Source organism: Littorina saxatilis, linkage group LG7 (genome assembly GCF_037325665.1).
Source record: "Littorina saxatilis isolate snail1 linkage group LG7, US_GU_Lsax_2.0, whole genome shotgun sequence".
NCBI lineage: Eukaryota > Metazoa > Mollusca > Gastropoda > Littorinimorpha > Littorinidae > Littorina > Littorina saxatilis.
Window position 1 is genome coordinate 26,206,294 of NC_090251.1, and position 26,855 is coordinate 26,233,148.

Here is a 26,855-nt window from a genome sequence, read left to right on the forward strand (position 1 = left end):
TTAGAAAAAAACTCTTCAGCTACAAACCAGTCACCCTCACATGGCGGAGGTGTTTGTCTAAACCACTTACTGAAATGTTTTGAGGTTTAATGACCATACACATGTTGAACCGGTGAGTGTCTTCCGCTGCTTAATTCGCAAATAACTATTTTATTAAAGTCCGCTTGAAACGCTCAAAGATGAAATTCCATGTTAAAAAGTGACAAAAGTTTCACATTTTCCCGTTGTAACAGCTTCCGATGATATTATATGAAAATTCTGATCCTCTGAGAGGATTCCCCGAAACAAAATCAGTTTGTACGCCTAATTTTAATAGAATTGTCCAAACAGTGTCGCTAATATTGTGCTAAAAGATGAATTCTAGAACAATGTCCAGACAGACACCACTTGGCCAAAAAATTTTCAGTGCTGGGAGATGAAAAAAAAAACTACCTCGCTACGCGCGGGCTTCGCCCGCGCTCCGCTTGGATAATAATAATAGATCGTATTGATAAAAGAATGTTTGGGTTGGTGACGCATAATCAAGCAGCGTCAAATAGGGCCCTCTCCCCCCTTCCCCTTTTCCCGACTAAAATGAGTAAAAGTTGAAATGAACTCGCCCAACGTTGAAACAAACGCGCACTTGTGACCTGGTACTGGCAGAGAAAAGCATGTCAAGCTTGCCGGAATTTGTATGAATTATGCATTGTGGATTTTGTGCATTTGTGAAGTGAAACAGTGTGTGTTGGTGTGTACCAACTGGACTGATCCAGTGATGGAGTGTGTGATGGCTGTATTTCCTGGATTTTGAATGCTGTTGTGAACCAGGGAGTTTTGTTTCGTGTAGATCTACAGAGATGATGTAGACAAGGTGAGAATAGACCTTTTGTTATCGGTACACCTTCTTTGGAATTGGCACAATAATTTGATGTGTAACTAACAACAGAAGAGAAGGCCAATGATAAGATTCAGAAAACCTATACTGTTCAAAAAAAGAAACGCATAGTTGCTACTTGCCAAATTTGTTTTATTTTTCGAAAAAATTAACAGAAAATCCAATATTTAGATTATTTGTTTGAAATTTGGTATGGACACAGTTGAATGCCCACACAGTTCATTTGCATCTTCAAATCAATCAGTCAATCAATACGATTGGGTGCCGAGGCTGTCAAGTCAGTAGGGGGTGTGACTGCCTTGAGCAGCAACAACTCCCCGGCACCTTCTGGGCATGGACTGGATCAGATGCAGGATATCTTGCTGTGGGATGGTGTCCCACTCCTCCTGAAGTGCCTGCAATAGATCGCGGTGATTTGCCGGCGCTTCTTCTCGCCTGCGCACACGTCTGTCCAATTCATCCCAGAGGTGTTCTATCGGGTTCATGTCTGGCGACATGGATGGCCAGGGAAGCACCTGGACATGGTGGTCGGTGAGGAACTGGGTGGTGAGTCGTGCTGTGTGCGGGCGAGCGTTGTCCTGCTGGAATATGGCATCCTGGTCAGCCAGAAGAGGAAGGGCGTGTGGGCGCAGAATTTCCTCCACGTATCGCTGGGCAGTTATGCGCCCTTGGACGTGCACCAGGGTGCTCCTTCCAGCGGTATTGATCGCCCCCCACACCATGACGCCTCCACCACCATGAACGGGTGCCTCATCCACACAGTTGGGCGCGTAACGTTCGTTTACTCTCCGGTAGACCCTCCTCCGACCATCATGTCGCTGGAGCAGGAAGTAGGACTCGTCGCTGAACCACACGTGTCTCCAGTGATTCCGGACGGTCCAGCGAAGGTGCTGGTTGCCCCACTGCACTCGGTTCTGGCGATGGCGGCGGGTGAAGACAGCTCCTCTGTGAGGTCTGCGAGCTCTCAAACCAGCTTCATGCAGGCGGTTCCGCGCGGTCTGGTCCGATAATCGGTGTGGCCCGGGGAGAGCCTGGACAGAAGATGAGGCCGACAGGAAACGATTCCGGAGGTGGCGGAGCCGTATGAAGCGGTCGTGAGCAGCAGTTGTCGCCCTTGGTCTTCCCGCTCGTGGCAAGTCAGCAACGGAGCCAGTGGCTTGAAACCTGACCCACAGTCTACTGATGGTGCTCTGGGACACGTGGAAGTGCCTGGCGATTGCACTTTGACTTTGGCCTGCTTGTAAACGACCCAATGCAATTTGGCGGTCTTCTCTGCTCAATCGGGCCATCTTTCGTCGCTGAATTGTCGTCTGATTTCTTTGTGGCGAACAATCCGCTTTTATGGGTTTTGGAAGACATGGTGAGAGCTCAATATTCCCCGAGTTTCACGAGATTACACTGAAGCATGACGAGTGGTCATGCCAAATGAGCAATTTTGACATTGTAGCCACTGATAACGCATGCGTCACGTGCAGAGCTCACTTGTGGCAATGGACGAAAGGTCGACGACCAGATAAACATTTTCTGCAGTTTGGTGGATATCCTTGTAGCCATATAACTAAATTAACCAAATATTACAAGCTATGCGTTTCTTTTTTTGAACAGTATAACATGCATTATGTATTTTCCCCGAGTACGCAGTACTAGGGTCCAGCAGACTTTAATTGTGTGTCTGTCTGTCTCGACTTAACAGCTTATTGCTGGGAAACTACTGGGCGCAGTTCGTTCAAAAGTTGATACACTAACTTGATAATAGGTCCGATTGATCGTATTAAAACTTCATAATTACCTGGGACCTAAATGCCCCAAAAAACACAAAAGTTCTTGACGGTTGGACGAATTCAATCGGAGCGACAGCCAGCCATTGAGCTGATAGAACAGCGAAACACGTCACCCAGTGACGAGAAAAGCGTGATTTCCAAGCCAGCCAGCGGGTGGGGATTATTTTGGTCTCGGTGAGACTGAAAGAGAGAGAGTCGTCTGCTGCAGATCTGTCGTCTGCTGCAGGATCTGTCGTTTGCGCGCGGTGTGTGTGTGTGCAGGGGCGGATCAGTTGCTTTGTAAGGGGGGGGGGGGGGGGGGGGGGGGCACTTTGAATCGAAAGTGAATGTGATGGGCGCAAAGCGCCCGAATTTGCTAGGGGGTCCGGGGGCATGCCCCCCCGGAAAACAATTTTGCCCAAAGAAGCAAAATGGTGCCATCTGGTGCCATTTGAACTTAGAAATGGTCATAGAATCAGCATAGAAAAATCTTCTTTTTTTCTTCTTCTTTTTTTTTCTTCTTTTTTTTTCAGGGGGGGGGGGGGGGGGGCACGTGCCCCCTGTGCCCCCCCCCTCGTCCGCCCCTGGTGTGTGTGTGTTCATTTTGTGCACATGTGTTAGTGTTACTGTTTGTGTGTGTGTGTGTGTGTGTGTGTGTGTATGTGTGTGTGTGTGTGTGTGTTTGTGTGTGTGTGTGTATGTGTGTGTGTGCACTTCGCGTGCTGGGCGACCTAATTTTAGCACCCTAGGCATTTGAGTTCACTGGGAAAATTGTCAGAGTTAGTGGCTTGGTGGCCAAAGTGATTCGGGTTCGATTCCCGGCATGGGCGGTCTATTTATTTTATTTTATTTTATTTTTTTTAAATTCTTGTTTACTATTGTTTATTATGAACGTCTTAATGTTTTATTTTACCAATAATTTTTTTAAATGTGAAAATTTTTATTTTTATTTATTTATTTTTTTTTTTTAATCCAAGTGATCCGGGTGGAAAGCGATTCGTCTATGGCCAAAGTGTTCCGGGTTCGATTCCCGGTATGGGCGGTCTATTTTTTTTTATTTTTTTTTATTCTTGTTTACTATCGTTTATTATGAACATTTTAATGTTTTCTTTTACTCTAATAATATTTTTATTATTTTTTTTTTAAATCCAAGTGATCCAACATTTTAATGTTTTATTTTACCCTAATAATCTTTTTTAATTGTGTAAAATAAATAAAAAAAAATTTTAAATCACTTGGATTTAAGAAAACAATTTTTAATTTATTTTACACAATTAAAAAAATTCGATTCCCGGCATGGGCGGTCTATTTTTTTTTTTTTTTTTTTTTTTTTTAATTCTTGTTTACTATTGTTTATTATGAACGTTTTAAAGGCACAGTAAGCCTCCCGTAAACCATCACAGAGCTCCCCGAGCGTCTAAATACAGTACAAGCATACTTCCATTTGAACGCTCACCGAACGGGAACATCCTGGCTGCTTTCTGTCGAGCGTGAGACATTTTCCAAGAATTTATTTTCGTAGACTTGTTCCGTTAACAACAACGGCGCCTCGTTTTTGCGCTAGACCTAACTTTTAAAATCTAAATAATAAATTGACAGCTTGTTACACAAACATTCTTTAATCATAAAAGAATTCGTTTTTCATCAAGACAAGATCAGAACAATTCGAAGTTGTGAAAGTTTAAAAAAAGAAAAGCCCGGAAGCAGGGTCACGCAATAAGGGTCGTAGCAGACGACGGCCCGGTTTATCAGTGCAAATCGCCGTTCCTCTCAACAGTCAAAAGCCATCGCCAGAGTTCTTGTGAACCACAGCCGTTGTTTCGTGCATAAAAAACGTGCTATTGTAGATAAGCTCACGTCGAGTCGCATTCAAATGACTAACTATGACGACTGCATTGTGAAAAGGGAAAACTGGATCACACGGGTTCACGATGGCTCAGGGGTAAGATAAACCACGCAAAAATAAATTCTTTGAAAATTGTTCGCTCTTTACGGAGGGCACCTAGGATGTTCTCAATTGGTGAGTGTTTAAATGAAAGGTTGTTTGTACTGTGTGTAAAAGCCTGTCCGTATCTGTGATGGCTTACGGGAGGCTTACTCTGCCTTTAATGTTTTATTTTACTCTAATAATTTTTTTAATTGTGTAAAATAAATATATATATATATATATTTTTTTTTAAATCCACGTGCACAAGACAAAAACTTTCATACTGGGGGAGCGAGACAGTCTGAAGCGTACTCGGGTCCAGCGCCAGCGTTTTTTATAATACTGGAACTTGAATAATTGTAATTGTTATTATTATTATGGTGAGCTTATATAGCGCGAACCACAATTAACTGTGCTCTCCGCGCTTTACATACTAATTGTGGTTATGATGACTGTGTGAGATGATACTTTGATATGAATTGTCGTTTCGGTAATTACTGACTTTGCTTTTACTTTTTGTTTCCCCAGCCGAGCGGACTCTTGATGGGATAGCGTGTTTATTAGCGTGGTTTTCTTCTAGGTAGTGTTTATTAGCGTGTTCATTACCGTGGGTTTTTCTAGAGCGTGTTGTGTGTTGGTAGAGCACACACTAGTGACTTTAGTGTTATGGCAACAGAACTTTTTTCGTTGTAGAGATTTGCCTCAAGCTACTTTTGATTTGAGTGCGGAGTATGTGTTTTCACCTTTTTCAGACTCGTGGTAGAGATTTGCCTCAAGCTACTTTTGATTTGAGTGCGGAGTATGTGTTTTCACCTTTTTCAGACTAAGTGTTTATTGGGAAAGTAGCATTAGTCTGACGGACCTATTTTTAACTTTTATTTTAAATGCTTGGTGATTGTGTGCGTGAGTGTTATGCAATAAAAGAGGACAGAGAACATTATTCAATGCATTCATCAAACTGTTGTTGTTGGTGTATTCTCTCCCTCTCTCGCTTGTAATTGCCAACACCCGCATGCGCTCCACCACATATTCTTGAAGTCATGCCTGAGGCGAGTGTTTAGCAGTCCGTACACGATCCAGTCGACACTGTTGTTGAGGGATAGCAGCCAGATCAGGAACACATGCACGGAGCTACAAGGTTGGTAGTAGCTGCCCATGCTTTGCACTGCCATTAACGGCGTGACAAACAGCACCAAGCAAATGTAGATGACAAGCAGAGAACGGAGCAGCGCCATGTCTGAACTCTTGACAGACGCCCCAGACTTGGTCTGGCCTTGCGTTGTCGGCGTATTTGCGGGACAGCTGCAGATTTCATCTATCCTGCGGCGCGACTTCCTGTACGTCCTGTAGATCATGAGGCTGAAATACCCGGAGAGTATAATGGTGACGAAAAAGAAGGCTAGGCGAGGCGTCCGTGCGGAGTAGAGGTCGGCCGATGTCTTCATAAAGCACGTGTGTGATTTGCCATCAAAACCTAGACGTCTTCGCACCAGACCTACAACTGGCGTGGCGAATCCAATGGCCCAGATCAACACGCAGCTAGCAACACTGGTCTTCTTCGAGAAGTACTTCTGATAGAAGATGAAGTGGCACACTTTCATGTATCGGTCAAAGGAGATGGCAGTGAGGGTCAGGAGATAGGCAGTGTGAGATGCCATCGCCATGTAACCTGAAGCAATGCAGTGAGCTTCGTTGGCCATCGGCAACCGACCCATCGCCAGACCCAAGCCAACCAGGGGAAAGTGGTAACCTTCCATGTAGAGGTCCGCAATGACTAGGTTGCCCAGGTACACTGTGTACGTGCAGGCGGCAGACCTGAACAGGTTGTTTCTGATCAAAGAATAAGGGATCAAGACACATCCCAGAATCCCGTTCAATGCCGTGATTAAATGCAGCGTACTGAACAGAACCCTTACCCACAAAGGCAGCTCTTCTCCAACGAAGTTTTCGTTTGTCACAGCCATTACAAAAAAGTAAAATATGAAATAAAAATCATACGAAGCAGTCAGCTTCAGGCACACAGTTCTAGTTGTATCCGTTCCGAAAATTACGATCTCTCACAACCCAAAAGCGTTCCATAAGAAATCGTTCTTACTGATTTTTTTGCGAAGTGAGCTAGAGCAGTAATGGCGGCGGTATTCTGAAACAGTGACGCTTTCTTTAGCCCTTTACGTCATCAGTTTTGATCTTTCACCACTCTATGTCTCGGCGACGGCCACAATAAAGATTTTACTCGGTTAACCAAGTCTTCGTTTATGGTGCCACTTTCTGTCAGTACACACACACACACGCATGCACGCACGCACGCACACACACATACACACACACTCACACACACACTTGAAAACAACAGAGGGGGCATAACAGCGGGGCACCCTCGTTGAGGTGTGCTACGACAGTGCCCTCCCTTTAGTTGAAAACTCCACTAAAATGGCGGGCTTCGGTAGCAGACGTCTTTCTCTCGAAGAATTAATCATCAAACTGCATGAAGTCGAAGGTGTCAAGTTTGGTGATTTTAAACTGAAAAGCGGAATCAGTTCCCCGGTCTACTTTGACCTAAGAGTCATCATTTCATACCCGGATTTGATGGTAGGTATGAAGGAAATGTGCATTGCATAATTTGCAGTGGCGGTAAAATCCTTCATGTGGTTTTTGTGTGTCACTGTGTCAGTGTGTGTTCGTTTCTCTCCCTAAATCAAGGTAGATCGTGTTTTCTGTTCTCTTTTTGAGACCGTCGTCAACTTCCAAAAGGTTTCGCACATAGATTGGGTGGATTGAAAAATGGAACCACGTACTGTCAATGCAATGATAACTGCAATGCGGTGCCGAGAAATAGGCACAAATCAGGCACAGCAAGGCTGTTATTTGTATTAATGACAGTGAAGTGAAATATATACATTATCACATCCAAATGTATCATTAATTAGAAAAAAACACAGTAAACACCAAGTTCCAAAGACTTTCGGGCCACGCCCTTCTTCAGTGAAAGGAATGTATTATATAAGTAAGTGTTACTTACGCAGAAGAAAATAGACAGTCATTACCTTTTGCAAATTATACTTAAACTTATAGTTGTACGTTGTAAAAGCAGTGTTGTGATAATTAATTGTCCAGCAGCTATATTGTGCATGGTCCGTGGTGTAAAATTATAGTGTGCAATGATGGTAAACATTGACACTGTCCTTTTGTTTCCATGCACAAGTTTAATGCTACAGATACAGATGTAGGTGCAGACATAACTCGCCTTAAGTTTTAAGAGCCCACTTTAAGAATTAACCCTTTTGGTACTTAGGACACATAATTAACTCACTATCATATTTTAGTTACAGTTACACACACAAAGCCTGTCAAAGGACACAAATATGTTCATTCTCCTATTCATATTTTTAGTGTGTGTGTTAAAAGACATAATCGTCAACTTTAAGTTAGCGTTTTGTATAGTGATGCAAAATTGAGATAGTACCAAAAAGCATGAATTAGGTGGGGATTTTGTCCCACTGTGGGGTTTCAGTATTGCAGATAGTACGTTGCACATAAAAGGCCTGAAAGTGGCGAGTATTTTACTCGCCATGGCGAGTAGAAACATGTAACTGGCGAGTAGAAATGTTCATCTACTCGCCAAATGCGAGTAAAGTTGCTGAAACAAATTGTTGGTTTGGTTAGTAAAGTTTGCTCTCTGTCTAGTAAATTTTCAGAATCACTAGCCAAAGGCGAGTACCGGTACACCATTTGTTGGACTTTCAGGGCTGCATATTTATGGTCTGACCTTTCGTAATTTCAGATTGAAGTATCCGAATTCCTATGGGATGCAGCAGAAAAGAGCGGAAGTAAAACACAGAGTGTCTGTGGTGTGCCATACACTGCTCTGCCGCTAGCAACTGTAAGTTTGTAATGTATTGTTATTATTCTGTCTGTATTATAAAATAATTATTCAGTCATGTGCCTATGGTTAGCATGTCCCTCCCAAATCGACCAGTAGAAAAGCAATGCTCTCAGTAATTAAGTTGAGAGTCACAGGGATAAAACAACAACAATTGTAATAGATTTAACAGATTGGTTACGCATAACTCTCGTATACTGTTGTAGCACATGCATTTAGAGAGCTTTACTTTCCTTTGTTTCTCAGATCTTATTATAGCCCTCTGCCTAATGTGATTATGATTTTAACTGCTTGTTAGTTAATATTCATTGGCTTTCGTGCAGTGAATATAAGTTTTTGCTCTTATTTAATTGGTTGAAATGCCATGTAAATTTCTGTGCATGCAGTAAGTATACAAGTTCAATCTTCTTAGTGGAAGTGAAGTAGCTTGGACTAGAAAGAAGGTTACCTAACATAAACCTGCCAGCTTTTTTATAAACGTCCTGTCATTTTTATTTTTCACAGTTCACAATTCTGAATTATGTCTCATGTTTTGGCGCTGTTGTTTTTTCCAGATTATGTCTGCAAAGCACAAGACCCCTATGCTGATTCGCCGCAAGGAAGCTAAGGATTACGGGACCAAAAAACTGATCGAGGGGGCGTTTAAGGCGGGCGACACGTGTCTCATCGTGGAGGACATTGTCACCAGTGGGACCAGTGTCTGGGAGACAGTGGAGGTACGTTATGCAAATGTTTTTCATCAATGATCAGGCTAGAATGTTAAAAAATGGTTTATTTCTCATGACAAGGCCTAAAACATTAAAGATACGGTAGGTCGGTAACGATTTTATTTTAATATTTTATTTAAGTTTGTCTGTTAGTGTTACATACTCTGGGCCACGGAAAAAAAGAAGCAGTGGAAAAGTAACGTCCATCAAACGCCTGCATTCCAGCGTGTTGATACACAGTTACTACAATTCTGAGTGACCTGCTGCAGCACACCTGGTCTCGGCTAAAAAAAAAACTTGGTCAACATTGCATGGTTGCCACTCCTCCGGCTGGGAGCCGGAATTCCGGCTTTTGAAAAAATCTGAAGCCGGAAATTCCGGTTTTTCAATTTACGAAAAAACAAAAAACAACAAAAAGTTTCGTTTCGCTAAGTAGAAATAACGTGCACCGGTTCCGATCTGAATTTTGACACTGTTTCGCGCACTTCCCGGTTCCTTCCCTTGAATTTGCCGCCATTTTGTCATTGTTCACATTGTTATCGTGTCTGAAAACTTTCATTGAAACTTGAGCGTTTTGCTCTTTCAAAATGCCGTACATCAATGCTGATGTCGAACCCTCTAAGCTTGAGAAACTAGAGGCAGGGGTTACAAACAAGTGGAGGTGGGAATGGATGACGGAAAAGAACGACGATGGTCAGGAGCATCGGACTTGGCTGAAGAAGTTGGATTTGCCTGGGACGTGATTCTTGCAAACTGCATAAAACTCAATTTACTACAGTCTACAGTGGGTAATAGGTTTAGGGGTTGACTGATGGGGATACTTTTCATTTGAATTTCACCCTTCAATGCTTGTGAAAGTGACATCAAAACATCTGCATTCTGAGTGGAATATTCTTGGAGATGAAGAGACTTCTTGTGGATTGGTGCAAAATCAAATGGAGCTGGTGATGCCTTTCATTAGATTTATACCCTTCATTGCTTGTGAACATTACTTGAAAACAATTGCATTCTGAGTGGAATATTCTAGGAGGTGAAGAGATTTCTTGTGGATTGGTGCAACATCAAGTGGGACTTCATTTCACTGGCTGTTTTAGTGTTTACTAATTCTGTTCAGTGTAGTGAGATGGACTAGTAATTGATCTGTTATTTTAGCTAGTTTGCCAGGAAGACACTGGTGTAACTGAGAGTGACTGCTGTTTGTACTTCAGGTATGGATTTATTTTTTTGTGTATATATTTTGTCAGCTTTTGACTTTTAATTTGATCTCTTCTGTAAAGTAAACTGTTGCTTTGAGAATTAGCAGATTTGTTTCTGTTTTCTATGATTATCTCACAGGAGAGGCCACAGAATGCTTTTGAATTCATCAGAATCCTTCAGCGTACCGGGGGCTTCGCCCCCCGTACCCCCCGAACGGGGCGTTGCCCCTGCACCCCACCACCCCAGACTTTCAGGCTTTTCAAAATTTGAGAGTGGCAACCATGACATTGGTGGGGTAGAAAGTGTTAAGGGAAGTGCCCTCTTATCGGAGGGGCCACACATCGCAGGAACCACTGTACCCCTGTTTGTCCATTGTTTCAGGCTCTGTCAGGGGTGGGTATCAAGGTGACGGACGCTGTCGTTCTGCTGGACAGAGAACAGGGTGGTGCAGAACGCCTCAAGGCCAAGGGAGTCAACTTACACAGGTGCTTGTATATGATTTTGGTTCTAGAATGTAAAATACTTTTGTTCCTGACTTTATGCAAACTTGCGTATGTCACAGTGGAAATGAGAATCCAGTGAGATTCCGAATCGCACTAGTGGAGATTGGAATTCCAGTTTGCACTAGGGCAAACTAGAATTCTCATCTCCACTGGATATTTGTTAGTGAAGATTGGAATTCCAGTTTGCCCTAGTGCAAACGGGAATCCAGTTTCACTGTGGAGATGGGAATTCCAGTTTTCACTAGGGGAAATAGGAATTGGGGGAAATAATGTGTTCAAAGGTTTATAATTGTTGTTAAAACCATTTCATCTTGAGTCACTCATGACTTTAAGGCTTACTCATTGCAGGTATTGAAATGCAGAAATAAAAATAAATATTATTGAATTGATATAATCGAACAACACAGAGTAATTGCGCACAATAAGGTTTTATTATCAATATCATTAAATCATATCACAAAGTTAAAAGTTTATATAAGAGAGAGAGAGAGAGAGAGAGAGAGAGAGAGAGAGAGAGAGAGAGAGAGAGAGAGAGAGAGAGAGAGAGAGAGAGCCGACAGTATTATTGTATTGTATTGTAAAACCATGTTGGGATTTTTGTCCGGGGCTAGAATGCAGACACGCTTCAATCTTGTACTTTTCTTGAGTGATACAAAATGCATCTTTTTTGTTTGTATCCAAAGATTCAAGATGCTGCTCTAAAAGAATATACAATTTCTCCTTTTGCTCCATGATCCACTCTCTGAGTCAGTTTAGCAGAAAACAAACTGCGGCAAGTGAACATGTCTAACTGAGTGGAGAAGACTAGTGTTCACTCTTTCTTTAGGACTAAGAGTTCACAAAAGAAGTGAGAAGGCCAGACAGATAGACGACTGAGTGAACGTTCAGTAGTCGTGGTTTTACAATACAATACAATAATACTGTCGGCTCTGATGGCCGAGGCCTTCTCTCTCTCTCTCTCTCTCTCTCTCTCTCTCTCTCTCTCTCTCTCTCTCTCTCTCTCTCTCTCTCTCTCTCTCTCTCTCTCTCTCTCTCTCTCTCTCTCTCTCTCTCTCTCTCTCTCTCTCTCTCTCTCTCTCTCTCTCTCTCTCTCTCTTTCTCTCTCTCGGTGCACCCTCTCTCTCTCTCTCTCGGTGCACCCTCTCTCCCTCTCTCTCTCTCTCTCTCTCTCTCTCTCTCTCTCTCTCTCTCTCTCTCTCTCTCTCTCTCTCTCTCTCTCTTGCTTCATCTTATATAAACTTTTAACTTTGTGATATGATTTTATGATATTGATAAAAACAAGAAATTCCTTCGAGGTAGGAAAAACACCCCCGTTGGTCAAAGGGAAATAACCATTCTCACTGCACCCATTCTCACTGCCACCAACTGAGAAGGTTATTTCCCTTTGACCATGAATATGTTTCTCTATAAGTCCTTGTAGAATCTTAATCCACCAATAACTCCCTAACCGTGTGTTTGACTGGTCCCAATTTTTGTAAGGACCGTCTCAGGAATGTATAGAACCGGTTCACTAAGTTTGGTGACGATCGGTCAGTTCATTCTTGAGATCTATATGCGAACACAAACACACAAACACATCGACCGAAACCTATACACACCCCTATACCGGCGGTGTAAAAACTTGTTGTGCGCAATTACTCTGTGTTGTTCGATTATATCAATTCAATAATATAATATTTTTATTTCTGCATTTCAAACCTGCAATGAGTAAACCTTAAAGTCATGAATGACTCAAGATGAAATGGTTTTAACAACAATTATAAACCTTTGAACACATTATTTCCCCCAATTCCTATTTCCCCTAGTGGAAACTGGAATTCCCATCTCCACTGAAACTGGATTCTCGTTTGCACTAGGGCAAACTGGAATTCCAATCTTCACTAACAAATATCCAGTGGAGATGAGAATTCTAGTTTGCCCTAGTGCAAACTGGAATTCCAATCTCCACTAGTGCGATTCGGAATCTCACTGGATTCTCATTTCCACTGTGACACCTATATGAAAGCAGGAACATTTTTATTTTTTTTTTCGATCCCCCCTTTTCCATCCTGCCAGAAATCTATTAAAAATAAAAATATACAAAATATTTTTAAAAATCTAATCTTCAAAGGAAGGTATTCTTGAAATGGAGGAGAATTTATAGACGTAACAACAACACAAAATCTGGGAATACAGTGTCTTATGAAAGTCTAAAATCAGGGGTCTTAAAAGCATGCAGGGGTCCGCTGTGCGTGTAATATGTTGTCTTTCTAATATTCGCAGTGTGTGCACCCTTTCGAAAGCCCTGGAGGTGCTGCAGGGTGCAGGGAAGCTGAGTACAGACATGGTGCAGAAAGTCCAGGATTTCATTGCCGCCAACAAGTTTTCTGCCAATGACAACGGTGTGCCCAAATTGTCTGCAGGGGATGGACAGACTCCCACTAAAAAGGCGAAGAAGGTATGGGCTACGTTGAGATACTTTTTTTTTTTGATCGAGTAGTAAGGTTGCCTGGGTGTGTATGTCTTATAATTGTTTTCATTTTCATTACTTTATTGTCCCATCGCTGGGAAATTCGGGTCGCTTCCTCACGGTCCAAAGCTAGCAGCAACAGAGTCGCGCTACCCAGGTGTATGCGTGTTTAGGTGTAATCAGCCACCTGCACTAATGGCAGAATGACCGAGGTCTTTTACGTGCCACAATGGTAACATGGGGGTGGAACATGGATACCGTCTCTGAATCTGCACATAAAGTTGACCCGCGTCAGTCTCTGCCCGGAATCCAACCTGCCACCCTAGGATCAGAGGTCCAGTGCTCTACCAACTGAGCTACGGGGCACCCATCATAAATCTGAATTCAGAAGAATGTTCCTTGAATAGTCACTAGAAGCTCCCTCCAGCCCCTGTGTGAAGCCGTTTCCCAACCCAACCCCCACCCCCCTCTCCTTCAAGATCGACTCCCAGAAGTCAGACGTCCGAGAGCACATATTTCATGATATACACTTGTTTTGCAGGAGTTGAGTTTCGGTGAGCGAGCTCAGCTGTGCAGCAACGCTGTGAGCAGACGTCTGTTTGAAGTGATGGAAGCCAAGAAGTCCAACCTGGTGCTGTCAGCCGACCTGACACAGACACTGCAGCTTCTACAGGTACACAGTTTTTTTCGTTGCTGTATTGGGGTAAAGTGGTACCTGCGATGAAAGGACACCCTTTGGGCCATCCAAAGGTGTCTCTACATGGCAGGTGGCCTGTCATGACAGGTATATTTTGATAAAGATAATAGAAGAAGGGACAACAGTAGGTGTCCTTTTAAGGGAGGTGTCCTCTTATCGGAGGGGCCACACATCGCAGGTGTCCCGCGGCGCGCTCAACCTCAAAAGAGCAAGGCCCGAGGCACACTAAATACGCGTTATCTGTACCGTCGTTACTGATTTTCAGACTTTAATTATCTGCTAGCTTCCATGCGGGCTCCCTAAAATTGGGGGTCCCAGGACCCTCTAGATAGAGTGGGTGGGGAGCCCTGGCGGCTGGAACGCTATACAGTGACACGTACACCTGTGATGTGAGGACTCCTCCCAGTGAAGGACACTTTCTGTTTTCCCTTTGCCTTGTTATCCACACCAACGTACACCTGTCTTGACACCTTTAATGTAAGGATGCTTTTGGCTTGTAAGAATATCCTTTTATTATAGTAACCAGGTATTTATATTTTGCAGTCACAAATCAAACATTGGGGGTGTAGAAGTGATACAATCTCACAGCAGTTACTTTTACTTCGTCATATCAGAGAGTGTTGGGGTTTCGGTTTACTGAGGAGCCATATGAATCCCCTTCAGTGATTGTCAAGGGGCGAATTGAGATTACTTTCCACTGGAGCACTATCTTATTCACAGTGAAATTCTTTTTATCTGACATTAGTAATAGAACACCTCTGAACACTGTTGTTGACGATGACATTACAGTTGAGTGTTGACGCTTGCAGCTTGTGGATAAGACGGGTCCTCACATCTGCGCGGTGAAGACCCATGTTGACATCATCGAGGACTTCACGTCAGACTTTGGCGCCAGGCTTGCAGAGCTTGCAGAAAAACACAACTTCCTCATCTTTGAGGACAGGTAGGAGTATTTTTTAATGGAGTTTGAATCTTTTTAAGGATACCTTACTTTCAGTGTTAGCGATAGGTAAATTGTTTTTACGCTACCACAGATCTGTCGAGGCTTTTGCATGAGATAAGAGCATCCTTCCACTTGGTCACACATGGAAAATCAACAGCCTCCTATGCAGAGTGGACATTCTTTCCTTCTCTAATTTTTCAGATTGACATACATGTAGATGGTATCAGTTGTGAATTTCAATCCATGAAAACCTCTCTCTCTCTCTCTCTCTCTCTCTCTCTCTCTCTCTCTCTCTCTCTCTCTCTCTCTCTCTCTTTCTCTCTCTCTCTCTCTCTCTCTCTCTCTCTCTCTCTCTCTCTCTCTCCCTCTCTCTCTTTTTTATTATCTCTCTCTTGCTCTCTCTCTCTCTCTCTCTCTCTCTCTCTCTCTCTCTCTCTCTCTCTCTCTCTCTCTCTCTCTCTGTTTCTATGTCTGTTTCTCTCCATCTCTTGCTCTCTCTCTCTCTCTCTCTCTCTCTCTCTCTCTCTCTCTCTCTCTCTCTCTCTCTCTCTCTCTCTCTCGTTTTTGTTATCTCTCTCTCCATCTCTTTCTCTCTCTCTCTCTCTATCTGAGCTCTCCTATACAAAAATAATGTTTTTGTTAAAACTACTACTCATTGTTTAAGACCTCTCTGGGGAAAGAGGGGCTTTAATCTTTGATCAGCCATGCCTTGGGGTTGGGTCATGTTGCAAAAGGTATTTATAAGGTTCCACTGCATTAATTCGCATGTGTTTCCTTGCAGGAAGTTTGCAGACATCGGCCACACGGTGTCGCTGCAGTATGAAGGGGGGCTGTACAAGATCAGCGACTGGGCCGACATTGTCAACGCTCACACTGTGCCAGGGAGCGGGGTGGTGCAGGGGCTCAAACAGGTCAGCTGTTGATTGAAAGATACAGTGGAACCCCCCTTTCAAGACCTCAACAAATCTGAAAAAATGAGGTCTTAATTAAAAAAGGAGGGAGTATAAAAACGGAGGTAAATTTGTTTTATGCTGCTTGTTATCGTGCGCATATTTCAACATACGGATTCAAGGCGCAGGGATTTATTTATGCCGTGTGAGATGGAATTTTTTACACAATACGTCACGCATTCACATCGGCCAGCAGATCGCAGCCATTTCGGCGCATATCCTACTTTTCACGGCCTATTATTCCAAGTCACACGGGTATTTTGGTGGACATCTTTATCTATGCCTATACAATTTTGCCAGGAAAGACCCTTTTGTCAATCGTGGGATCTTTAACGTGCACACCCCAATGTAGTGTACACGAAGGGACCTCAGTTTTTCGTCTAATCCGAAAGACTAGCACTTGAACCCACCACCTAGGTTAGGAAAGGAGGGAGAGAATTGCTAACGCCCTGACCCAGGGTCGAACTCGCAACCTCTCGCTTCCGAGCGCAAGTGCGTTACCACTCGGCCACCCAGTAAATTTACAGAGGTTATGAACAGAACATCTGAAATCGTATGGCCTTAAAAAAAAAGAAGTCTTAAATTGGGGGATCTTAACAGGGGGGTTCCACTGTACAGTCAAACATGTCTATAACAGCCACCCAATGGACCCACCAAAAGTTGTTGTTATGGATAGGTGGTCACTATGGAAAGGTGAAATAGCATCCCTTCGCTGATATACATGTTGAAAAGTATACAGCTTAATCGGTTTGCTTTCTGTGCAAAATGAGAACTTTGTGCTAACTTGATTTTACAGTTTGATGTCACTGGCCGATGTGAATGCGTGATATATTGTGTAAAAAATTCCATCTCACACGGCAGAAATTGATATGTAAAGCGCTTAGAGAACGCCAAGCGCTATATAAATCTCCTATATAAATAAATAAATAAATAATCTATGCAGTAACATAATTTATTCATCAAAAAAAGTTTGCTCAACAAAAAGCACAGCCAGGCTGAAGATTATTGGTATGTGCCCAAGTGGAAGAAACTAAGTGACGCCGTTTTGTCCTGAAATTCAACTTTATGCTTCTTGGTGAAAAAGTCTGAAAAGTCTGAGATAGAAGTCTTGTCGACAGACTGCATGATAATTAAGCATTCTGACAAACTGTCCACTCTTGCTAGGTGTTAAGTCCTTTGTACTGGAAACTTGCATTCTCCCAGTAAGGTCATACATTGTACTACGTTGCAAGCCCCTGGAGCAATTTTTTGATGAGTGCTTTTGTGAACAAGAAACAATTAACAAGTGGCTCTATCCCATCTCCCCCCTTTCCCCGTCGCGATATAACCTTCGTGGTTGAAAACGACGTTCAACACCAAATAAAGAAAGAAAGAAAGAACTTTTGCTAGGTCAATAGTTGGTTGGTTGAATTGAACATTCTGGTTTTTAACAAAGCTTGTATGGATAGAAAATGTATGAAGAATGTTGCAGCTAGCAGAGCCTTCTGAGTATTTTACAAATTAGTTCGTTTGAACAATGACTTTGAATAAATTGCAGGTGGGACAACCCAAAGGAGGGGCCTGCCTGTTGATTGCAGAAATGAGCTCTGCTGGGAACCTGGCCACACCAGATTATGCTAAAGGTAGGCCAGAAGAGAGAGAAACAGGTTGAACACTTAGGAGGGGGGAGGGGGGGGGGATAATATTATGTTCAAGTTTTTGTTGATTTTATTTTAATTTTTAATTTTTTGTTTAAATTTTGTGTGTGTATTGCTACAGTTTGGTTGGTGCTGGGGTTAACAGAATATCAGCTAATGTTAAGCCAAGAAGTATTTGATATTATTTTCATAGTCAAAATTGAAACTTACACAAGGTGCAAAAGTTAAAAGTCTTCATAAATGTAAAGAAAAACAATCAGATGAAAGGAGCTAAAGGGAGATAACATAAACAAACTTGAGCAAAAATGATAGCCTAGTTTGACCTGGAGCACAAGAGGGACCTTGCAGCCTTTTTACTCCTTTTCTTTTTTATTGCAGCCACTGTAAAGATGGCCGAGGAACACAAGGACTTTGTGATTGGTTTCATCTGTCAGTCGAAACTGGCGTCTGACCCTGCTTTTCTGCATATGACCCCAGGTAAGAAGACTTCCAAGTGCAAGCTGAAACTCAACTTTCAGAGCATCATTTTAGAGAGAAAGGAGGAGAGTGAGAATGTGTATATATTTGTGTGTGTGACTGTGTGTGTGCGCACATTTGCTTCCTATTCTGTACATAATTATGTTAAAGCCTCCTAGCTGAACACATTTTTTGAACTTTCATGGCCAATCCAACAGCCGGGGGATGCCAACAGCAGCAACAAAAACTCAATGATTATGTATTGCTATAAAATTATGTCCAAGATTACGTCTGTAGCGAATATTGGCCCAAGTACGTGTCGAAAAGGAACCTTGCTCACATTAGTGCCATTGATACCAGGTACAGTGGAACCCCCCTTTTACAACCTTCAAAAATCTGACAAATTCAGGTCTTAAAAAGGAAGGGGTCTTAAAATGGTAAATTTACAGAGGTTATGAACTGTAAATCTGAGAAAAGCAAAGTCTTTAAAGGGAGGAAGTCTTAAATTGGGGGGGTGGGGTGGGGGTGTGTCTTAAAAAGGGGGTTCCACTGTATACATCAGGTAAAAATTTTTGATTCTCAAAATTGTTCTGTTAATGTTATCTTCAACAGGTGTCCAGCTTCAAGAAGGGAAAGACAGCTTGGGGCAGCAATACCTCACGCCCAACGAAGTCATCGCCAAACGTCATTCCGACATCATCATCGTAGGTCGAGGCATCACCAAGGCTGAGGATCCAATCGCAGTTGCCAAGCAGTACCAAGAGGCAGGATACTCGGCGTATCTTTCTCGTCTCTCACAATAGAACTGTTATCTTTGATAACCACATTTCACAGGATATCCGTTGCTAAGCAGTACCAAAAGGCAGGACACTCTGCATATCTAATTTCTCGTGTCTTGTGATAAAACGGTTATCTTTGATAACGACATTTCACAGGATAGGTATTTTTGTGAGTGAATGTATTGTTTCAAACTGCCTACTGGTGCTTTAGATGTACACAACAGCACATTTATAGGCATTATTGTGTTGTCTTTTGGCATTTTTTGTGGCAAGATGCTTGTTTTTTGGCAATTTCTTTTTTTTTTAAATTTTGATGAAGACCTGTTTCAGTGCAAAAGGACATCCCTGCTCGGTGTCCAATTGGTTACACATTTTACAATCTTTCTCTTCATCGTGATTTGGTGTTGCTTTAGTCTTCTTCTTGTCGATCGCCTGTGCCTGTGTTGCTTTTGTTGTTTTGCAGTTGTTGTTTTTTCTCACACCCTGAAAACTTCACAGGTTGTGTGTTGGTTGTATATTTTTTATGCACTTGTTCTTTTGTGCTTTGATTGTATCAGTCATTGACATTGTGCATCCTATTTGGAATATGAAGATTATGTATTTGCCCCTAAATGTGCGGGATTTATTATCAAGGATCTGGCCGAAATTGATTGTGGATGCATTTAGCAAGTATTCTATTCTTTTCATATTATGCAAGCAAAGTGCACAAACATGGTTTGAGTTTTGGGGGCTGTGTTTAACAACAGCATGGAGGCATACTTCAACATAATTATGATTATGTTTATTGCGACTTGCTAAAGAGGTTTGGTTTTCTGGATTTAATATAAGAAATCATTACATTTATTGAAACTGTAGCTTACTGGAAACAAATTTGGTAAACAGGTTTTGAGCTTTTTTTTGGGGGGGGGGGGGGGGTTTGACCCCCTGTGTTTTACTTTTTGTGTGTTTTGTTCTGATTTGTGTGGAATATCTGTTTGCGATCAGTCCACATGCAGCCAAAACCAAGAAGTAAAATGTATGTGTAAATGTTTTTACAGCATTGCCAAACATGCATTGAACTTGCCAAATATTCAGTTTCATTGCAAGCGGAGGTCGATCTACATTATTATGATAGATAAATAGTAACTGGACTCATTCTGAGGGCTGTCAAACATTACTTTGTTTCTCTTGAGGCAAAAAGGAGTGAAGAACAGTGTTGTAGTTTATGTTCCAAAACAGATTTCCCCTCCTTCCCCCATTAAAAAGTACCGGCACGGTTGGCCTAATGGTAAGGCGTCCGCCCCGTGATCGGGAGGTCGTGAGTTCAAACCCCGGCCGGGTCATACCTAAGACTTTAAAATTGGCAATCTAGTGGCTGCTCAGTCTGGCGTCTGGCATTATGGGGTTAGTGCTAGGACTGGTTGGTCTGGTGTCAGAATAATGTGATTGGGTGAGACATGAAGCCTGTGCTGCGACTTCTGTCTTGTGTGTGGCGCGTTAAATGTGAAAGCAGCACCGCCCTGATATGGCCCTTCGTGGTCGGCTGGGCGTTAAGCAAAACAAAACGATCCTTCCCCCATTAAAAAATTACATGTACACTATATTTTAAGAAGATAATTATGTCTTGACCTGACTGAAGTGGCTTCAAGACCCTAAAAATGAAAATGCAGTAGGATTCCATTTTTTTTTTTATAACTTTATTTAACAGCAAGATGAATATGTGCATGAGAAACAAGAGGCGAAGCCTTCAAGGCTCACGTAAGAAATCGACAAACAGTAACACAAACTCAATCACTCCGTCACACACACACACACGCACGCACGCACACACACACACACACACACACACACACACACACACACACACATACATACACACACACACACACACACACACACACAGTAAGCATAGGTGAAACTGTGCAGGAAAGCGAGACACTAGATCTGCCAACTAGTCTCAGCCCGCTCACAATAACAATGACCGAGACTTTCAGTAATTCCTTCGCGTGACGTCTAACCCTCTTACGTCATAATATGACGTCTTCAAATGTTAAAGTTTCTATCACACACTTCAAACACTTTTGACCGAGACGTAATCTTCTTATGCGAGCTTTATCCATAGACTCGGAAATGTTAAAGTTTCTATCACACACACACACACACGCACGCACAGACAGACAAAAGTTAGCATCGCATAGGCTACACTTACGTGAGCCAAAAACGAGGCAGAGACAAGAGAACGTGTGTATGGGTACAGAGTGAGAGAGAGTAGTAAAGACACCTGTGTTTCTATTTTATTCAGCGAGCAATTTTGCACACCTGTAACCACTGCCATTTGAATAAGTATTGCAAATATTACAATATTACTCTGCATTTATTATAGTCAGCTAGAAAAATTCACCCCGCGGGTTAGGGGGAAGAATTTACCCGATGCTCCCCAGCATGTCGTAAGAGGCGACTAACGGATTCTGTTTCTCCTTTTACCCTTGTTAAGTGTTTCTTGTATAGAATATAGTCAATTTTTGTAAAGATTTTAGTCAAGCAGTATGTAAGAAATGTTAAGTCTTTTGTACTGGAAACTTGCATTCTCCCAGTAAGGTCATATATTGTACTACGTTGCAAGCCCCTGGAGCAAATTTTTGATTAGTGCTTTTGTGAACAAGAAACAATTGACAAGTGGCTCTATCCCATCTCCCTCCTTTCCCCGTCGCGATATAACCTTCGTGGTTGAAAACGACGTTAAACACCAAATAAAGAAAGAATGTATGATGTTCATCAATTTTGCAAACCTGTAACCACTGCCATTTGAATAAGTATTGCAAATATTACAATATTACTCTGCATTTATTATAGTCAGCTGGCAAAATATTGGTAGAGAAATATGGAATACTGGTACCTGTTGTGTTTTAATACATGTACTTGTATTACTGGAAGAATTAATTTGTGTCCCCTGCTCCGAACAAGCATTTTATTATCTTGATTGTTGCTGTATTTTTGTTACAGTCTTTTTCTTTTATCCTAGCTATAACCACGAATCTCCACAGTATATTAATGAATGTACTGAGTAAACTATAGTCTTAGTTTTGTATCTGAATCTGAATTCCAACTACAGGTGTTTCCCGCAGTGGGGCACTGCGGTTATGAAATTAAAGGCCCCTCCTGTTTTTGGAACCGCAGGAGCTTTCTAGTTTGCTGTTAGGTAGATTTTTGGTTCCTCTTTCCTGTCATGCTCTCTTTTTCTTCATGAATTCTTTTCTTTTTTCTGCCTTCTTGCTCATTCACCTGTATTTTTTCCAAAAATCTCTTCTCTTGCCGCTTGTCTCGCGATTCATGTATAGTTTAATCTGTTAGTGTTCTGATGTAAGTCCAGCAGTAGATAGGTTAAGCCTATTTTAACATACTGGAAACTGGTAATCTTCCAGTAGGTATTAATTTAGTTTTACTAAAGCCTGCTGGGACACAAGTAATGGGTTAGTGCATTTGTAAACAGGAATCGCTTGACAAGTGGCCCCCTTCTTCCCCCTTTCCTCGTCCTGATATGGCTCTGCGTAGTCGGCTGGACGTTAAGCAACAAATAAACAAACAAACTACAGGTGTTGTTTGTGGTAAGAAAACAAAAACAAAGTAAGCTCTGTAAATGCATGCAGCAAGAGTAAGTGAGAAATTAAAATAACGTTCTGCCTCATTTGAGTAAGATTCTCACAATTGCTTTTGAGGCAATCCTGTCAAAATGTTTGTATTTGTGTGTTAATAACCCCCCCGCGGGTTCGGGGGAAGAATTTACCCGATGCTCCCCAGCATATCGTAAGAAGTGACTAACGGATTCTGTTTCTCCTTTTACCCTTGTTAAGTGTTTCTTGTATAGAATATAGTCAATGTTTGTAAAGAATTTAGTCAAGCAGTATGTAAGAAATGTTAAGTCCTTTGTACTGGAAACTTGCATTCTCCCAGTAAGGTCATATATTGTACTACGTTGCAAGCCCCTGGAGCAAATTTTTGATTAGTGCTTTTGTGAACAAGAAACAATTGACAAGTGGCTCTATCCCCTCTCCCCCCTTTGCGCGTCGCGATATAACCTTCGTGGTTGAATACGACATTAAACACCAAATAAAGAAAAGCAAATTTTTGATTAGTGCTTTTGTGAACGAGAAACAATTGACTAGTGGCTCTATCCCATCTCCTCCTTCCCCCGTCGCGATATAACCGTCGTGGTTGAAAACGACGTTAAACACCAAATAAACAAACCGGCATGGTTGGCCTAGTGGTAAGGCGTCCGCCCCGTGATCGGGAGGTCGTGGGTTCGAACCCCGGCCGGGTCATACCTAAGACTTTAAAATTGGCAATCTAGTGGCTGCTCCGTCTGGCGTCTGACATTAGTTGGGGTTAGTGCTAGGACTGGTTGGTCCGGTGTCAGAATAATGTGACTGGGTGAGACATGAAGCCTGTGCTGCGACTTCTGTCTTGTGTGTGGCGCACGTTATTTGTCAAAGCAGCACCGCCCTGATATGGCCCTTCGTGGTCGGCTGGGCGTTAAGCAAAACAAAACAATCCTTCCCCCATTAAAAAAATACATGTACATTATATTTTAAGAAGATAATTATGTCTTTGACCTGACTAAAGTGGCTTCAAGACCCTAAAAATGAAAATGCAGTAGGATTCCATTTTTTTTTATAACTTTATCCAACAGCAAGATGAATATGTACATGAGAAAAAACAAGGCAGAGACAAGAGAACGTGTGTATGGGTACAAAGCGAGAGAGTACGAGTGAGAGAGAGTAGTAAAGACACCTGTGTTTCTATTTTATTCAGCGAGCAATTTTGCACACCTGTAACCACTGCCATTTGAATAAGTATTGCAAATATTACAATATTACTCTGCATTTATTATAGTCAGCTGGAAAAATTCCCCCCGCGGGTTAGGGGGAAGAATTTACCCGATGCTCCCCAGCATGTCGTAAAAGGCGACTAACGGATTCTGTTTCTCCTTTTACCCTTGTTAAGTGTTTCTTGTATAGAATATAGTCAATTTTTGTAAAGATTTTAGTCAAGCAGTATGTAAGAAATGTTAAGTCCTTTGTACTGGAAACTTGCATTCTCCCAGTAAGGTAATATATTGTACTACGTTGCAAGCCCCCGGAGCAAATTTTTGATTAGTGCTTTTGTGAACAAGAAACAATTGACAAGTGGCTCTATCCCCTCTCCCCCCTTTCCCCGTCGCGATATAACCTTCGTGGTTGAAAACGACGTTAAACACTAAATAAAGAAAGAACTCTGCATTTATTATAGTCAGCTGGCAAAATATTGGTAGAGAAATACGGAATACTGGTACCTGTTGTGTTATATGTACTTGTATTACTGGAATAATTAATTTTTGTCCCCTGTTCCGAACAAACATTTTATTATCTTGATTGTTGCTGTATTTTTGTTACAGTCTTTTTCTTTTATCCTAGCTATAACCACAAATCTCCACAGTATATAAATGAATGTACTGAGTAAACTATAGTCTTAGTTTTGTATCTGAATTCCAACTGCAGGTGTTGTTTGTGGTAAGAAAACGAAAACAAAGTAAGCTCTGTAAATGCATGCCCCTTCTTACCTGTCTTCGCTCTTAAAGCCACACGTCCCCACACGCAACCTCAGATCCGCTGACGCAGGGCACCTTGTTGTCCCACGCGTCAAACTGAACGCTTTCGGCAAGCGCGCCTTTACCTACACAGCTCCCTCTATTTGGAACTCTCTGCCCATGTCTGTCCGCCTTTCTACCTCTCTCCCTTCCTTCAAGTCCTCTCTAAAAACACACCTCTTCCGGGAATACTTCAACCCCTAGCCTGTGCGAGTGATTCGATGTTGTCCGTGTGTGTGTTTGTGTGTGTGTGCGAGTGAGCGACACGAGTATATGCGAGTAATTGGTTGTGTGCACTGTTCAGTATTTGCCACATTAAGGAGAGGGGTCGCTTGCCATCGTAGCGCGCTGTGGGCCGGCTGGGGGCGGGTTGCTTGCGAGGGCTGTATTTTGTACATTGATTATTTGATACATGTATAATTATTAAATGCGTCTCCAGGAATATGTTTAGTTTAAATCTTGTGTCGATACTATTTAATTCTGCCTCGCTATTAGCCATTGAGTAAAACTGTTTTATCACCATTGCTTTATTGTTGTTAATTCGTCTCCAGAAATATGTTTTGTTTTAATCTTGTGTCGATACTATTTAACTCTGCCTCGTTATTAGCCATTGAGTATAACTGTTTTATCACCATTGTTTTATTGTTGTTCTTTGGCCATTTACGTTGAATGACTTGTTATACATTGACATTGATAGTTTTATTCTTCTTCTTCTTCGTCGTTCGCTAGATAGTTTTATTATAAGAACCTTTTTTTTTAATTCCTATTAACTCGATGTTCTTTAACTATGTTTGTAAATTGTTAGAGGATCTTTTAGTAGAAGTGTTTAACTGTCGAAGCTGCTTTTACCTAAGAGACCGACTGTATATTGTGCTGTTGTACTTGTCAGACTTGATTGTACCAAGTCCTTCACATGTTGTAATGCGCTTAGAGCCAAATATTTTTGTTTTTTGTAAGGGATAGGCGCAATATAAATACACTTTATTATTATTATTATTAAGTGAGAAATTAAAATAGCGTTCTGCCTCATTTGATTAAGATTCTCACAAATGCTTTTGAGGCAATCCTGTCAAAATGTTTGTATTTGTGTGTTAATACATAAAAAAAACGGTGTTGTTTGTGGGTTCGCAACAAGAGACGATTTCAACTATAGATGCAACGTATAGGGGTGCGCGCAGCCATGTTGTAAAAACAGCTGTTCGCATGGTTGTGAGTGTATATATTTACTTTCAAAAGCATCTAAGTTTGGTTTTTTTGTTGTTGTTTTTTTTAGAAAATTCAAGGACGGGAAGTTCATTTGGATGCTTGCCCTTTTCGTTGTTTTTTTTTTATACCTGAACAGAGTTTGAATAGCACAATATTGCAGCAGCTTTTGGTGTTGTATTTTCAAAATTAATCTTCTTTGATATGACTCAATTATAGTCAATGTTTGTAAAGATTTTAGTCAAGCAGTATGTAAGAAATGTTAAGTCCTTTGTACTGGAAACTTGCATTCTCCCAGTAAGGTAATATATTGTACTACGTTGCAAGCCCCTGGAGCAAATTTTTGATTAGTGCTTTTGTGAACAAGAAACAATTGACAAGTGGTTCTATCCCATCTCCCCCCTTTCCCCGTCGCGATATAACCTTCGTGGTTGAAAACGACGTCAAACACCAAATAAAGAAAGAAAGAAAGTGTGTTAATACATAAAAAAAACGGTGTTGTTTGTGGGTTCGCAACAAGAGACGATTTCAACTATAGATGCAACGTTTAGGGGTGCACGCAGCCATGTTGTAAAAACAGCTGTTCGCATGGTTGTGAGTGTATATATTTACTTTCAAAAGCATCTAAGTTTTTTTTTTTTTTTTTTTAGAAAATTCAAGGACGGGAAGTTGATTTGGATGCTTGCCCTTTTCGTGTGTTTTTTTTATACCTGAACAGAGTTTGAATAGCACAATATTGCAGCAGCTTTTGGTGTTGTATTTTCAAACTTAATCTTCTTTGATATGACTCAATGACAACCCTTTATTTTTCTACACTCAGTAGTTGACTGCAGGTAATATTACTCCATCATATGATGTTGATGGGAACCCTACAGTTAGCTGTTATATGCAGTGCACCTTCTTTGTCACTGTTTACCGTTAAGCAACGAAATTGATATTGTCTAACTGATTCTACTGTTAGCCTAGGAGAGCATTTTATATTGTCTATAATCAGCAAGAACCTGCAAATAAACTCAAAACTTTCTGTAAACTATTGAATAAGTGTTGCAGTTGCTTGTAATTGTTGATTTATTTTGTGGATTTTTTTTGTTACCGAAGTGTAATTAGATGCGTCTGCATATATGCAATGTACGTTTATGAACTATTGTACAAATATACACATCAATAATCATTCACACACACACACACACACACACACACACACACCCTTGCACAATCACACACACCCTCACACAATATCCCCATCCACACACACACACACCAAACAAATCGTTTCTTCCAGCTTTATTGA

The 26,855-nt window shown here is 41.7% G+C and overlaps 2 protein-coding genes across 3 annotated transcripts in view; both read left to right on the forward strand.

Annotated features, from left to right (window-relative positions):
• The window catches only part of LOC138971029 (uncharacterized), a 417,720-nt gene that overhangs the window by 136,732 nt on the left and 254,133 nt on the right, over window positions 1-26,855 (forward strand). The gene's annotated exons all lie outside the window — the stretch shown is intronic.
• On the forward strand, window positions 6,992-19,652 carry LOC138971036 (uridine 5'-monophosphate synthase-like). The gene is made up of 11 exons (XM_070343639.1): window positions 6,992-7,150; window positions 8,343-8,441; window positions 8,996-9,157; window positions 10,727-10,830; window positions 13,111-13,285; window positions 13,839-13,970; window positions 14,804-14,937; window positions 15,719-15,848; window positions 17,425-17,509; window positions 17,903-18,001; window positions 18,593-19,652. The coding sequence occupies exons 1-11, from the start codon at window positions 6,992-6,994 to the stop codon at window positions 18,781-18,783; spliced, it is 1,470 nt and encodes a 489-aa protein (XP_070199740.1). The 3' UTR covers window positions 18,784-19,652.

Coding starts and splice junctions, on each gene's coding strand:
- LOC138971036 (XM_070343639.1), top strand. CDS start 6,992: ATGGCGGGCTTCGGTAGCAGACGTCTTTCTCTCGAAGAATTAATCATC. Junction 7,151..8,342: donor TTTCATACCCGGATTTGATG/GTAGGTATGAAG, acceptor TCGTAATTTCAG/ATTGAAGTATCCGAATTCCT. Junction 14,938..15,718: donor TTCCTCATCTTTGAGGACAG/GTAGGAGTATTT, acceptor GTTTCCTTGCAG/GAAGTTTGCAGACATCGGCC.